At 33.3% G+C, this 12,848-nt stretch overlaps 1 protein-coding gene across 6 annotated transcripts in view; it reads left to right on the top strand.

Moving 5' to 3' along the window:
• EPHA5 (EPH receptor A5) overlaps positions 1-12,848 on the top strand; it is a 322,354-nt gene that overhangs the window by 293,885 nt on the left and 15,621 nt on the right. For all 6 annotated transcript variants that reach the window (XM_045185762.3, XM_024577634.4, XM_024577652.4 and 3 more), the window contains 2 exons: positions 4,652-4,845; positions 8,214-8,369. In XM_045185762.3, coding sequence (XP_045041697.2) covers positions 4,652-4,845; positions 8,214-8,369 — 350 coding nt within the window. The remainder of the gene's footprint in view (positions 1-4,651; positions 4,846-8,213; positions 8,370-12,848) is intronic.

Below are 12,848 nucleotides of genomic sequence, written 5' to 3'. Positions count from 1 at the left end.
TGACTCCCCTTCTCTTCACTGGTGCCTGGGTACAAGTAGTCCAGTTGTCCTGGTGGCAGCCATAACTGCTGGTCTGATGGAACCCTTGCTGTGTCCCCTGGTCAGAGCCACTGGGAACGGTGCACAGTAGAGAAGTTCCTGATTTGATACATGTACTGCATCCTGAATGATGGCACCAACTTGTTTCAGAAAGTTGCCTCCAAGTTAGTGCTTCAGCTTTGCCTTTAAAAGGCCTTCTAGCACTCTACAAGTGAAACTAGGTGTTTCGGGATGATGGGCTGTGTAGTGGTTGCCAGAACCAGCTTGTATCAGGTAGCATATTTTTATAACATTTCAACTTGAGTGAGATTATGTTGGTAGCTTGCAATTCATATGAAGGGAGTACTTGTATTACATATGAAATGAGAAAATGTTATACACGTATCCGCAGCAGGAAGAGCCACTTTTTAAATGTCTACCAGCACATTACTGAGTATGTGATACTTTCACATATCCTTCACTCTGAAGTGGGTGACCTTGTTGCATGGTATGCCAGGTAGTATTCTGTGTTTGAAGATGAAATATTACAACTTTGTGATGTTGGGTGAGGCTCTGTGAGCAGAAGAAGCAAACAATGTCAATATTAGTGATATATACCTGAAAAGCTGCACCCACTGACCCTCTCCTGATGGAAAGGGCCAAATAGAATCAACTTGCCACCACATGAACAGGGCCATATTGGACACTCATTATTGCAGTTTTATATGTTCGAAGGAGAGGCAACATGATTTAAATGGTATTTATGCTATTGATTTACATGTCAAGGCCAAAAAATTTGCAAAGCTTATGATAATATTTCAGATGTAACACATGTAACATTGTCTATAAAAATTCTGGTTGTCTTTTTTTCTCCTTCTTTGTTCATCTCAACCACCTAGGGTTTTTTAAAAGATTTTATTTGTTTATTTTATTTTTAGAGAGGGGAATGGAAGGAGAAAGAGAGGGAAAGAAACATCAGTGTGTGGTGGCCTCTCACAGTCAACCCAGGCATGTGCCCTGACTGGGAATCGAACTGGCAGCCCTTCGGTTCACAGGACGGCGCTCAATTCACTGAGTCACACCAGCCAGAGCGTATATTTTTAAAACATATGCACTTAACTTTATTTATCATTATCTTTAAGGCTTGATTTTATAAAACACAGAAAGTCATAAGAATTCTGTATCACCAAAATTTAAAGAGTAGAAAAAGAGATCAATAGCATAGTAAGTGTAAATTATATACATTAAGTCAAATAATTGGAGATTTTTTCAATATGGAAACCATAGAAATGAAATAAATGACAAAAGAACTTAATCGTGATATTTTGTTATTGTAAATTATCAGTTAGTTCAGGACCTAAAACAATGATTCTGAATACTCAGACTTTTTTTGCTATTTCATGTTTACCTATATTCTGAGTCAAGCTACTCAACAAAGATGTCTGATTACAAAGGCATTTAGCGTTATAGCAGAAGTTTTCCCATCTAGTTACGACCTTCAAAGAAAATAGCATGATAGTGCTGATGTCATTTGCAGGTTCCTTTTTGAACAGTGTGCCAAAAATCATGTCAGCTCTGGAAAGTCAAACAGGTACCCATAATGGAACGATTATACACAATTCAGTAAGGTATAATGTTTTCCCCATTTAATAATTAATCAATGAAATACAAGACAAACTATAGTTGACTTTCTTCATAGCTGTGATCTGTCTGATCACTGAGTGGATTTCATCCTGGACAGCTTTCTGAGACTTTTCTCTGGGTACTCTGTCACCTTTGACAGTCTTGTCACACTCAACATCACACTGCCATCTTTCAAGGACCTCACTTTCATTATTCGAGATGACTACCTCCAGTTTCTGAACTGAACACTTGTATAACCAATCTCTTAGTTGTTCCACCACATCATGTAGGCATTTCATGAGCTCTGGATCAGTAGTTACAAGTAAGGTGAGTCAATATTTCTTCACTCTAGTAAAAAAGTATCAGAGGGATAAATGCCACACTGATATAAAATGCTGTGCCATTTTATATTTGGCATATAAAATGCCAAATGAGAAGAACTTGCCAGTGATTTTGATGTTCCAGCACAGAACTTGCCAGTGATTTTGATGTCCTGTTTCTGGGGAGACTTGCACCACCACGGCCAGGCCATGGCACAGTGCAGGGACCACAGGGCTCCGCAGAGGCTCCTGCCACTCCTCGGCCACCTGGATTAACAGCTACAGCAGTTACAACAAAGTCAATTGATAGTATGACTTATTTAGTTATACATTATACATTTTATGGGAAAATGAACAGTTTAACTTGTGCTTTGATAGATTTCTAGTACTTTTTTAAATCACTAGAATACTAATACCATTTATTTCTCCCCAAAACTATAAAGGAAATAATAGTAAAAATGAAAAAAATAAATTTCAAAATGTCTTACAATAAATATAAGGTTATAGTTTTAAATCTATCTTAAACATAAATTTTAAAGATGGATTTAGAGTTAAATTTTATGACTTAATTATCTGGGCCAAGTTGGTCCTTATTCGCAATGGGAAGTGTTATTAACTCCCCATTGCTAATAAGTTAATAAATAAATAAAATTAATAAAATAAATTAATAAATAAAAGAACTTACATTAATATATGAGTGAAAATGACACTTTTTTCTTTCACTACTTATTTATTTAATATCACCAGTTAGAATAATATTTTCTCAAAATTTATTTTTAATTTTTTTATTTTTTGATTATTTATGTCTGTTGTGTTATTTTATTTCTCAATACATGAGCTTTAAATGAATTAAATATATTAACCTTGTGTTATAGTTTTTGTAATATGTTCTCCTAGAGTTTGCCTTTTAGTTTTTTACATTGTTTTTGAGTTGTTAACTAAGATGGTAGGTGACTCTCAGGTACAGACAGTCTGTGACTTATGATGGTGTGACTTACCATTTTTTCAACTTTACAATAGCCCAAATCAATACGCATAACAGATTACATGAAATATTCAACACTTAAGTATAAATGGGCTTTGTGTTAGATGATTTTGCTCAACTGTATAAGTTTTGTAAGCAGGTTAAGGTAGGCTAGGGTAAGAAATGATATTCCGTGGGTTAAGTGTATTAAATGCATTTTCGACCTAAGATATTTTCAGTTTATGATGTGTTTATCCAGATATAATGCCAACAGAAGTGGAGGAACATTGTATTTTTCTCATAGTTATTCAATGTTTATTTAACAGTTTGTTTTAGAGTCCTCGAGTGATTTTTATTTTTCTGTCAGAACTTAACTATGGTGCTTCTCTGGAACCCTTATTTTGTGCCTTTCCCAAGATGTTGTAAACTATACCCAGCTTTAGGTTGGGACCACGAGCTGACATGCACATTTATATTATCAGCCCAAATACCTCCTGTGCTCTAGCCAGATTTCTGTATATCCTCATATGAGTGTTCCCCACTCTCCTCAAATAAAACAAGCCCCCAAAATCACCCTGCTTATGTGCTTGCCCAAAACTAATAGGAACAACCATCCCGTGTGAGGCCTGGGCTGCTTCTGTCTCACATGCTTTAGCTCATCTTCCCTCACCCCCTGGCCAGAAGTATACCCTAACTGCTATTTCACCCTCTTTCCATCTGTCACTGCTCTTGTTCAAATGGCATTTTCTCTATCCCAGAAAGACTGGTTTCTTTCCAATTATTCAAATTATCTTTGTAAATTTCCTGTTCTAATCATTTTATTTTTGCCCTTTGTCAGATCAAATCTAAAATCTTTATGGAAAAATGTAGTTAATTTTCAATGTTAAGAAAATATACACAAATATTTTAAGAAATATACAAAATATTATTGGTTTGGGGTGTTACTTAAACATTTAATTTTTAATAATTAATAAAACATGTATTATTATATTCAGGAACATGAACAAATCTTTTCTGGAGTTACATATTTTGATAGCATCGGGAACATTACAAATGTCTTTGATAAAAGTCTTACAATTAGTCTGATATTCATACATGTAGTTACATTTACAACCAATGATGTTTGTAATGCCTCTGCTACTAGCCAATTACTCCAAATTCCTGACAGAAATCAGTAGATGATAATAAACAGCCAGACCTAGACATTATTAAATGATACATGAGATAGTTATACTAATTTAGCCTTTGACTTATCCATCATTTACCATCCAAAAGTCTCTTTTGAAATAAAATTGCAGTTCTATTACTTTAAAAATGTGGTTCGGCTCATAATTTTTCATTAAAAAGACATTAACTTTTCAGAGAAATCACAAGAACATTTAATGTCTATTTGATTCCAGTATTCAATGATAAATAAAGCAGACTGTTTATTTTATATGACTTAATTCTCCAAATCACCCTTCATCAAGATCTTAGGTAAAAAATGATTACCATTTATTTTCTTTATAATAATTGAAGAAAGCCTATCTTTTTATATTGGGATAGTATATTTATTTCTTTATGTAGTTTTATTTCACAGCAAATGGAAGTAACTGGGGATTTTAGAGATAGTGAAGCTGGTTGCTATTGCAAGAGTATGAAAAAGAAAGGATGAAAGTTAGACAGGGTGGAGGGATGTCTCTACTAAATGTGTGGTGTTGGACTGGCTCTGATTTGCTTCGCGCAGGTTATTAAAGCGGTAGAGGAAGGCTACCGTCTGCCGAGCCCCATGGACTGCCCGGCTGCTCTCTACCAGTTAATGCTGGAGTGCTGGCAGAAGGACCGAAATAGCAGGCCCAAGTTCGATGAAATCGTCAGCATGCTGGACAAGCTTATACGTAACCCAAGTAGCTTGAAGACGCTGGTTAATTCATCGAGCAGGTACAGTCCAGACCTGAGTGATTTTCCTGAACTTAGCTAATCAAGATTGATGCCACCAATAAGAAATCAAATCATTTCTGTGCATGTTAACCTCTAAATCTATGCCACATTCATTTAACTATAGTTTTTTGCATAAAGCTATTCTCTTACAATGAGTGAAATACAAATGATTAAATTATACTTAAAAACACCTATATTTAATCTAATAGTGTAACATGCCAATTCAGAAAAGTATTAGCGGCAGCCAAGCTCAGGTAGAACTGAGAAAAAAGGCTCAAATGCACGTATTGTCATGTGTTTTGGATCCAACACAGGTGTGGATGGGGAAAACTAACGTTATTAAAGCCATAAGGAAAAGCCGACTAAGTACTGATATATTTTAAATTATATATAGTGTCAATAATTATTTTCAATTTCTTTAGAATAAATTTTAGAGTCTGCCATGTTTTATAAATATTGAGAACACCCTTAGGAACCCTTTACTGATCAAATATGAGATATTTTGTGGATAATATTTATGGGGGCAAATAAGCATATTTATTATGAATGCACTTAAATAATGTTGCATATTTGTAAAATATACTTTATTAATTTAAACTGAAAAATTGTAGATATTCTCTCAAAGATAAATAATTTTAATTCTGTACTATAAAATTTTCCAGATTATTATTTTCATTGAATTTGAGGTCATTGTTTATTGTTACAAGAAAACAATGTCTCATACCAGTTACTGAACTGGCCATCTTATTAGCAGGAGCTAAATGAGAAACATTTTGTTGATAAAGTTACATAAGTTCTATGATTCTGATATGACATTTGTTTACTAGGCAAAAATTCATTTTTAAATACAAATGAGGAATGAATCTTCAAACTCCATCAGGGGTCATTAACTTTCTGTGGTGGCAACTGGAAAATGTATCTTCTTAGCAATTATTCATTATGTTGTTCCTGAAATATCTGTTTTTATATTGTTTATTGTCATGTAAAATATTAAGCATTTCTCTCATCTATTTTTTGAATTATGTTAAGTTGACATAAATGGACATAAAGAAAATAAGTAAAAATACATTTTTATGTTCTATATCATGTTAATTTATATCAGCATTGTCATTACAATTTGAGAGCAGTTTTTAAATATACAAAGAATTTTCATATTTTCTTGGTGCAATGTGTAGAATAAGCCTGCTAGGTTTCATTTAAACTAATTTGGCTTAAGACTATACCACTTACTACCCATCTTTGTTCAGCCTTTTACAAAACCTGATTCTAGAAGGTGTCGGTTCCTAATTCACTCCGTTTCTCTATATTCCTACCCTTGGCACAAGACTTGATGATTTCAGTAACCATGCAAATGATGTTTTAGTGTCTCTCAACACCTTGACATTTTCTAATTTCACAGTTTTGGTCTCTAAAATACCTTGGAATCTTCTTGTCATAGTCATATTCCATACTTTCCTATTAACAAAAATTGTAACTGTTCCACAATCTCAACTTTAAGATCCTACCCTCCAACTGTTTCCTCCTACAGTGCTTATTGGCTGCAAATCATTATAAGATATCCATTTACTCACACAACAAATATTCATGTGTCTATTCCGTGTCATGCTGAGGGCTAGGTGCTGAGTATACAGATTAAGCAATAAATTATTGTAGGAAAGAGGGGTTAAACAGAATAAAATATTGAAAGACAACTTTGGTTTTGGAGTGGAGAGTGACAGTACAATTTGGGAGGATAACTGGGAGGCTAGAGTAGCTGTGCAGATAAGACATGATGATGTCTTGAGCTCAGGTGGTAGCAAACAAGAGAGAAAGAAGCATTCAGACGTGGGACATATGGCTGGTAGAACAGATAGTATGCACAATGACAGGTTGTGAGGGTACTGAAGAAAAGGAAGGAGCAAACTGTTGTATCATATACTCCAATGGGAGCACTTTGGGAAGAATTGGATGTAAAAAAGATGAGCATGGTTTTGGAAAAGTTGGAGTGATATTCCAATGATAGAGAGGGAGGAATGATGTAGGCATATGAATATAGGAGAGTCTTTGATGGAAAATAAAAATTGGGTAATTACAGATGCTATTTGAGGCAAGGAATTGGGAAAACTTCTAAGTAGAATGGAGTTATAGTCTGAGAAGAAAAGATATGGGGCCAAGTCCTAGTTCCCTTCAAACTGTAAAGTTAGGAAAAGGAGGAATAACGGGCAAAGGACATTAAGGAGAAACCATGAATATTCAATGCCATGGTAGCCAAGAAAGAGAGAACAGTGATCCAGAAAGGTGGAAAGGTTGAGCTAAGGTAGGATTTTGAGAGGGAGATGGTTGTAGTGGTGGTTGTTAGATGTTTCTGAGAGGTCAGTCATCCTACTGAGTGGAACATGATCACAGACTTTGGCAAAATAGAGGCCGTTGCTCTATCAACCAGAGCAATTTTTATAGAATTTGTTTGGAAGAAACTATGCAAGCGTAGTTTGAAGTATAAATGGAATGTAGAAAGTGCAGAGAACATGAGTAAAAAGAAAAGTAGCCTATATATTCTGGTTAAATTTTACTTAAATAAATATCCAGTGATGGGCATTTAAATTGTTTTTAACGTTTACTCTCAGTAGCCAAAAAAAAAAAAAAAATTCTGCACGTACTTTTTTGCCATTTTCCCCAATCATTTCCTTAAGATACATTTTCAAAAATGATTATCATCATTATCATCGCATTATATTTGGCCAAAGCATATGAATTTAGTATAGTTCAAAACATCTCATGGCTTATTTGGTCTTATTCAGTTTTCATATTACTTGGGGTTACATTTTGTTTTCCAAGTTCTAATACTTCTAGGTGAATTAACAAATACCCCTATATGAGAAAATGAGATAAACAATAGAATCCCTAGGAAATTAATTAAAGAGTACACGTTTCTCTAGGAAAGTCTAGAAGCAATTGGCTTTGCATAAATTATCCTACATACCTATATTTGGTAGCAGTGTCCATAGTATTTTTACAAACAAACTAGAAGTAGGAAATACATACATCTAAGTCACTACATGAAATTTTTAGCTAATGTTTTATATTAAGAAAATTACTTTCTTAAGTCATTATAATTCTTCATAAACAGTGAATACAAAAATCTGAATAGACTGGTTTTGTGTTTCGTATTTCAAAATATTTTCCTCCATGCTTGCATATATCTATATCTATATATCTATATAAATATATCTATATATTTATATATCTATATATCTATATATCTATATCTACATCTACATTTATATCTACATATTGCCTTGTCAATATTGACAATGAGCTAACATTGCGATATGATTTGTTATAAAGGAGTTAAAATGTTACTTTTAATATTTATGTTTTATGTGTTTTAGAGTATCTAATTTATTGGCAGAACATGGCCCACTGGGATCTGGGGCCTACAGATCAGTAGGTGAATGGCTCGAAGCAATCAAAATGGGCCGGTACACAGAGATTTTCATGGAAAATGGATACAGTTCAATGGACGCTGTGGCTCAGGTGACCTTGGAGTGAGTAATTTTTCTGATAATTTTTACATAATTGCTGGGGCGAGAAAATTTGTTCAGAAACCAATCTGGATGAGGTCAAAGGAAATCAATTAACTTTTGTCCAAGTGTGACAGCTTTCAAAGAAGCCTCTTCTTTTGTAGCCTGTGTCGTTAACAACTGCATGGTTAGTGCTACTTGTGGCCCGTGTCTCTGCTTCTTTGCTTCAAACAAACAGCATTCGAATATTTGAATAATTGAAATAACAGCTCTTTGGCAAAATTCTGGTATTTTATGTTGTGGAAAAGATGTTTTTTTGACAAAGTTTTTATATTGGTACCTGTGTTATATGAATGTAAATACAAAACAAACTGTAAGCACAATTGGTATGACTAGTCCTACATAACAACAAAACATATTCTTAAGTTTCAGCTCTGCTGAATACCCAGGAAACGGCATCTTAAATAAAGCTTCCCAGGCAGGAATCTCATTTAATCTCGAAATGGTGCAGCTTCTATTCCTGCAATCCAAGGGTATCTTAGACCCTGCCTCTGCTTTGTTGTTTGGTAAAATCTCAGTGGAACCAATTGTGCCCTTTTCTGTTTGCACGTTTAAAATAAATCAGCTCTTACTAAATAAAAATCACTAGAGTTAAATATTAAACTCTTTAAGGTTGTAAGTTGTCTGTATTTTATTATTATATACTGTGTATGTGTGATTATTTCAGCCTAATATTTGTTACTTGTGAAAATTAACTTTCATTATGGTGGTCCCATCTAGATTGCATAAATATGAATAATTTTTTAACCTATGACTATAATGATAAATTACTTCAAAGCAGCTATGCATTCAAAGGTTAAAATATTGTCGGATGGATTAGAACATGGTAGAACATTCTAAGGCAGTAAGCCATGGCCCATATTCCATTACTTCGCATAAAATGAGCACTGAGAAGTTCTTTCGCCATTTGTACTATTCTGGCATTCTTAGATTCATTGAAGCCACTGTACATCCACAGGAAAAGGTAACAGGGTACTACCATTTATCACCAGTTAATGTCACATTCTCCACACTTCTCTTCCATTATAATAGCTAAAAGGACCTGAAATCACCACTCAGCTTGCTCTCATAATTTACTGCATCCCATTTTACCATTCCCACCAAATCATATCTCCTTGATGACACATTTGCTCGGCCCATGACAAAAAGATCATTTGTGCTGTATTTAAAATAGGAAACAGAAAATTTTACCAATAATTTAAAACTATTTTTACATGATTGCTATTTAATTTTTCAGTAAAAATGATCATTTTAATTTATTACAGTCATTTGTCATTTTATATTAAAATGATACTGTAGGTATTTCTTCTACCCAATGTCAGATTACTTGTACATAAACAATAAAATTATTTGCATTAAACAATGTCTCTTTTTTTATTAAATCAGCACATATACATATATATTTATATCTACTGCTTTTTTACTTCTCCCTTCACAGAATAATTACAACCACTAGCAGTGGTTTTTACACTAATTACCTGCTTTACTTTATCTCATTGGGGCCCCCAAATACTATAAATGTGTTTAATAATGTACCATTATGGTTTCACATTCTTTTATTTCTTTTAATTATTTTCCTTTTTTTTCTTATCCCCAGACTCTCTTCATTTTGTATGTTTCTTTCAAGTCCTAATAACTTCTATTTTATAACGGTCTCCACTTCATTTATATTCTCCAGTAATTTTTGTCTGGTCCATTTTTCTCTACTTGGTTCAATTTCTTCTCTGTATGCCTTTTACTTTGGTAACTTCTTGCTATAATATCTCCATTAGATATTTTCATCTTTGAAATTATTACTCTGACCAGAAGTGTAAGGTGAAATTAGGAGACTTATTGACATCTTCCTCTTCAGAGAATGTAGTCCCTCCACAGGTCAATTGCTTCAGATTCCTGGGGCCCATGGGAATGTTTCTTCCTAGGAACTGAGCCAGCAGAGGTTAACTCACTCCAGCGAAGCTGATTTCTTGGAGAGTTCAGCACCTCTAAATATATGTTCTCTAGTTATTGTATTTTTATCACATTTTTCCTATTTGGTAAGCATATCTTTATCAAATATTATGTTAAATAATATAAAATAGTGAGTAATAAGTTATATTTTTGGTAGAAATATAAAGTATAAGAAAAAGATTTTCTGTGCATTTCACTTGCCTGTCACCGAAAATAAATAATAATGAGCTTTTAAAACGCTTGAGCCTGGCTGGTGTGGCTCAGTGGACTGAGTGCCAGCCTGCGAACCAAAAGGTCACAGGTTCAATTCCATCAGGACACATGCCTGGGTTGTGGGCCAGGTCCCCAGTAGGGGGCATGCAAAAGGCAACCACACATTGATGTTTTTCTCCCTCTCTTTCTCCCTCACTTCCTTTCTCTCTAAAAATAAATAAATAAAATATTTTAAAAAATAAAATAAAACACTTGGATAATGATTTTTTTTTTTTTGCTACATGGTCTTTACCTATATCTAAATATTTATTTTATGGAATGTGTATAGTATTATAATAAAATAAAATATTATCACTAGTGTCTGAAAGGAAACTGAAAACTGGAAGAATACATTCATACTTATAATAAATGTTTAGGGAAAATGTTGAAATCATTAATTTAAAGCAAAAGATCAAATTGACATATGTATAATTCACACCATCAAATCTGTTCTCATAGTGGGTTTATAAAGGGAAGAGTAAAAAATTAGTTTTGAGGAAACACTTATTTCACTTAAAATTCCTTCATAAAGGTTTAATTTTATTTGTTTATGATATTTTCTTTGCCAGCACATGCATTTATGGCTTGGTGTGAAAGGGGGGAAAAAAGCAAAACTTTGAGATCTTAGAATCATGACGTGTTCCACAAAAGAGGCTTTCAACCTTAGACATTTCTGACTGCTGTTCTCTGCCAAAAGCTCGTTATTCTGTGTACGGTACTCATCACAGAGTAATTGTTATGGCAGTAATGGCACAATCTCTAGTGCGGCGTGTAAATACAGTGAAGTATTGTAGACAGGGCAGGGGGAATGTGAGCTTGAGATGAGTTGCAAATTGAATCCAAAGATTTGAAATTAGGACAGTATTATAGTTGCTTTTTAAACTTCTTGTCTAAGGGTCTGTATTGCCAGCTTTGATTATTCAGAAAATGAGTACAGTCCAGTGAATCTAAATATTTTACCAATTGTGTGTAAACTGATATTCCTGTTAATATCACCTATTAAATGGGGTCATAAACTACTAAAATGAATGTTTCCTCAACCCTGAACTAAAATTTTTGCACACTAACTTAAAATAGATTTCTTAACTTTTTAATACAATTATTATGCTAATTTTATAGTTAGAGTATGCATAAGAATACTTACAATCCTAAGTGTTCTACAAAAATAATCTGAAACTTCTAGCCCAACCTTCACGATGTCTCATGTGTGGAATACCATGGCCAGGCCATAGTCAACTCTCTCTTGCCAAATGCAAATATATGTTTCTTTTGCAGTAGCTGGTTATTACTACTATTCTAAATGAACCAGAAATTTTCAAACATACAAATAAATGACCAAATTCTGAAAAAAAGGGTAAACACTGAAATTTAGTATATATTCATTAATCTATCTTCTCCCTCCTCCTATCCAGCCAATGTTGGTGGGTTTAAGTACCAGAGAAATGGCTAAGGTATGTAAAGCAGAAGGAAGAAGAATGAGTATAGGAATGACTCATCCACAATGGATAAATTCAATCTTGAATAATCAAGAGTTGCTTCACCATCAACTAAGAACTCTTATTATTCTGTAGTTTTCATTCTGCTATCTTAATATCATAACCTTAGTGTTTTTCATTGTTTAATTTATGTAATAATATTTGATGAAACACGATGATGACTCATTATATTTTAAGCTTTTCTAAAACTAATCATGCTTCATTGACAAAACACAAAGTATTTTTAATGTAGCAATGCTGTTCTCATTTATGTTTAAATTTATAAGTTTATGCTGAAATCGTTTTCATCATTAGAATTGGCTTTGGGTACTACTTAAGATTCCACAGATCATGATAAAATGAGCATAAAATTTATAAAGGCGACAACGGTAAAACTTTTCTTAGTTATAAAATATTCTTACAGAAAATTGAAATGAGTAAACTAGTACATAATGGAAATTTTTCTAAATAGTTTTCAAAATTATTAGAAATAAAGCAGAAACTTTATCAAAAATGTAAACTACTTTAACTTTTGTCAAATTTCTTTTACATCATTACTGCTAAATTGATCATTTAATGTGTGATTTGAGGAGTAAAATGGGAATTGTTAGAAATTACAAAAGTTTGAAGCAAAACTACTTAAAAGAAAATAATACATTTAACAATATAGAAATACAGTTTTTTAACTTCTACTGGAAACATTTTTCTAACACCATTTTAATTCTCATCTGCAATATCATTATAAATATCATCACAAATATAATTACAA

The sequence above is a fragment of the Desmodus rotundus genome, chromosome 4 (genome assembly GCF_022682495.2).
Source record: "Desmodus rotundus isolate HL8 chromosome 4, HLdesRot8A.1, whole genome shotgun sequence".
Classification (NCBI taxonomy): Eukaryota; Metazoa; Chordata; class Mammalia; order Chiroptera; family Phyllostomidae; genus Desmodus; species Desmodus rotundus.
The sequence above is the reverse complement of the archived record's forward strand: the minus strand, read 5'-3'. Positions and strand labels throughout refer to the sequence as shown.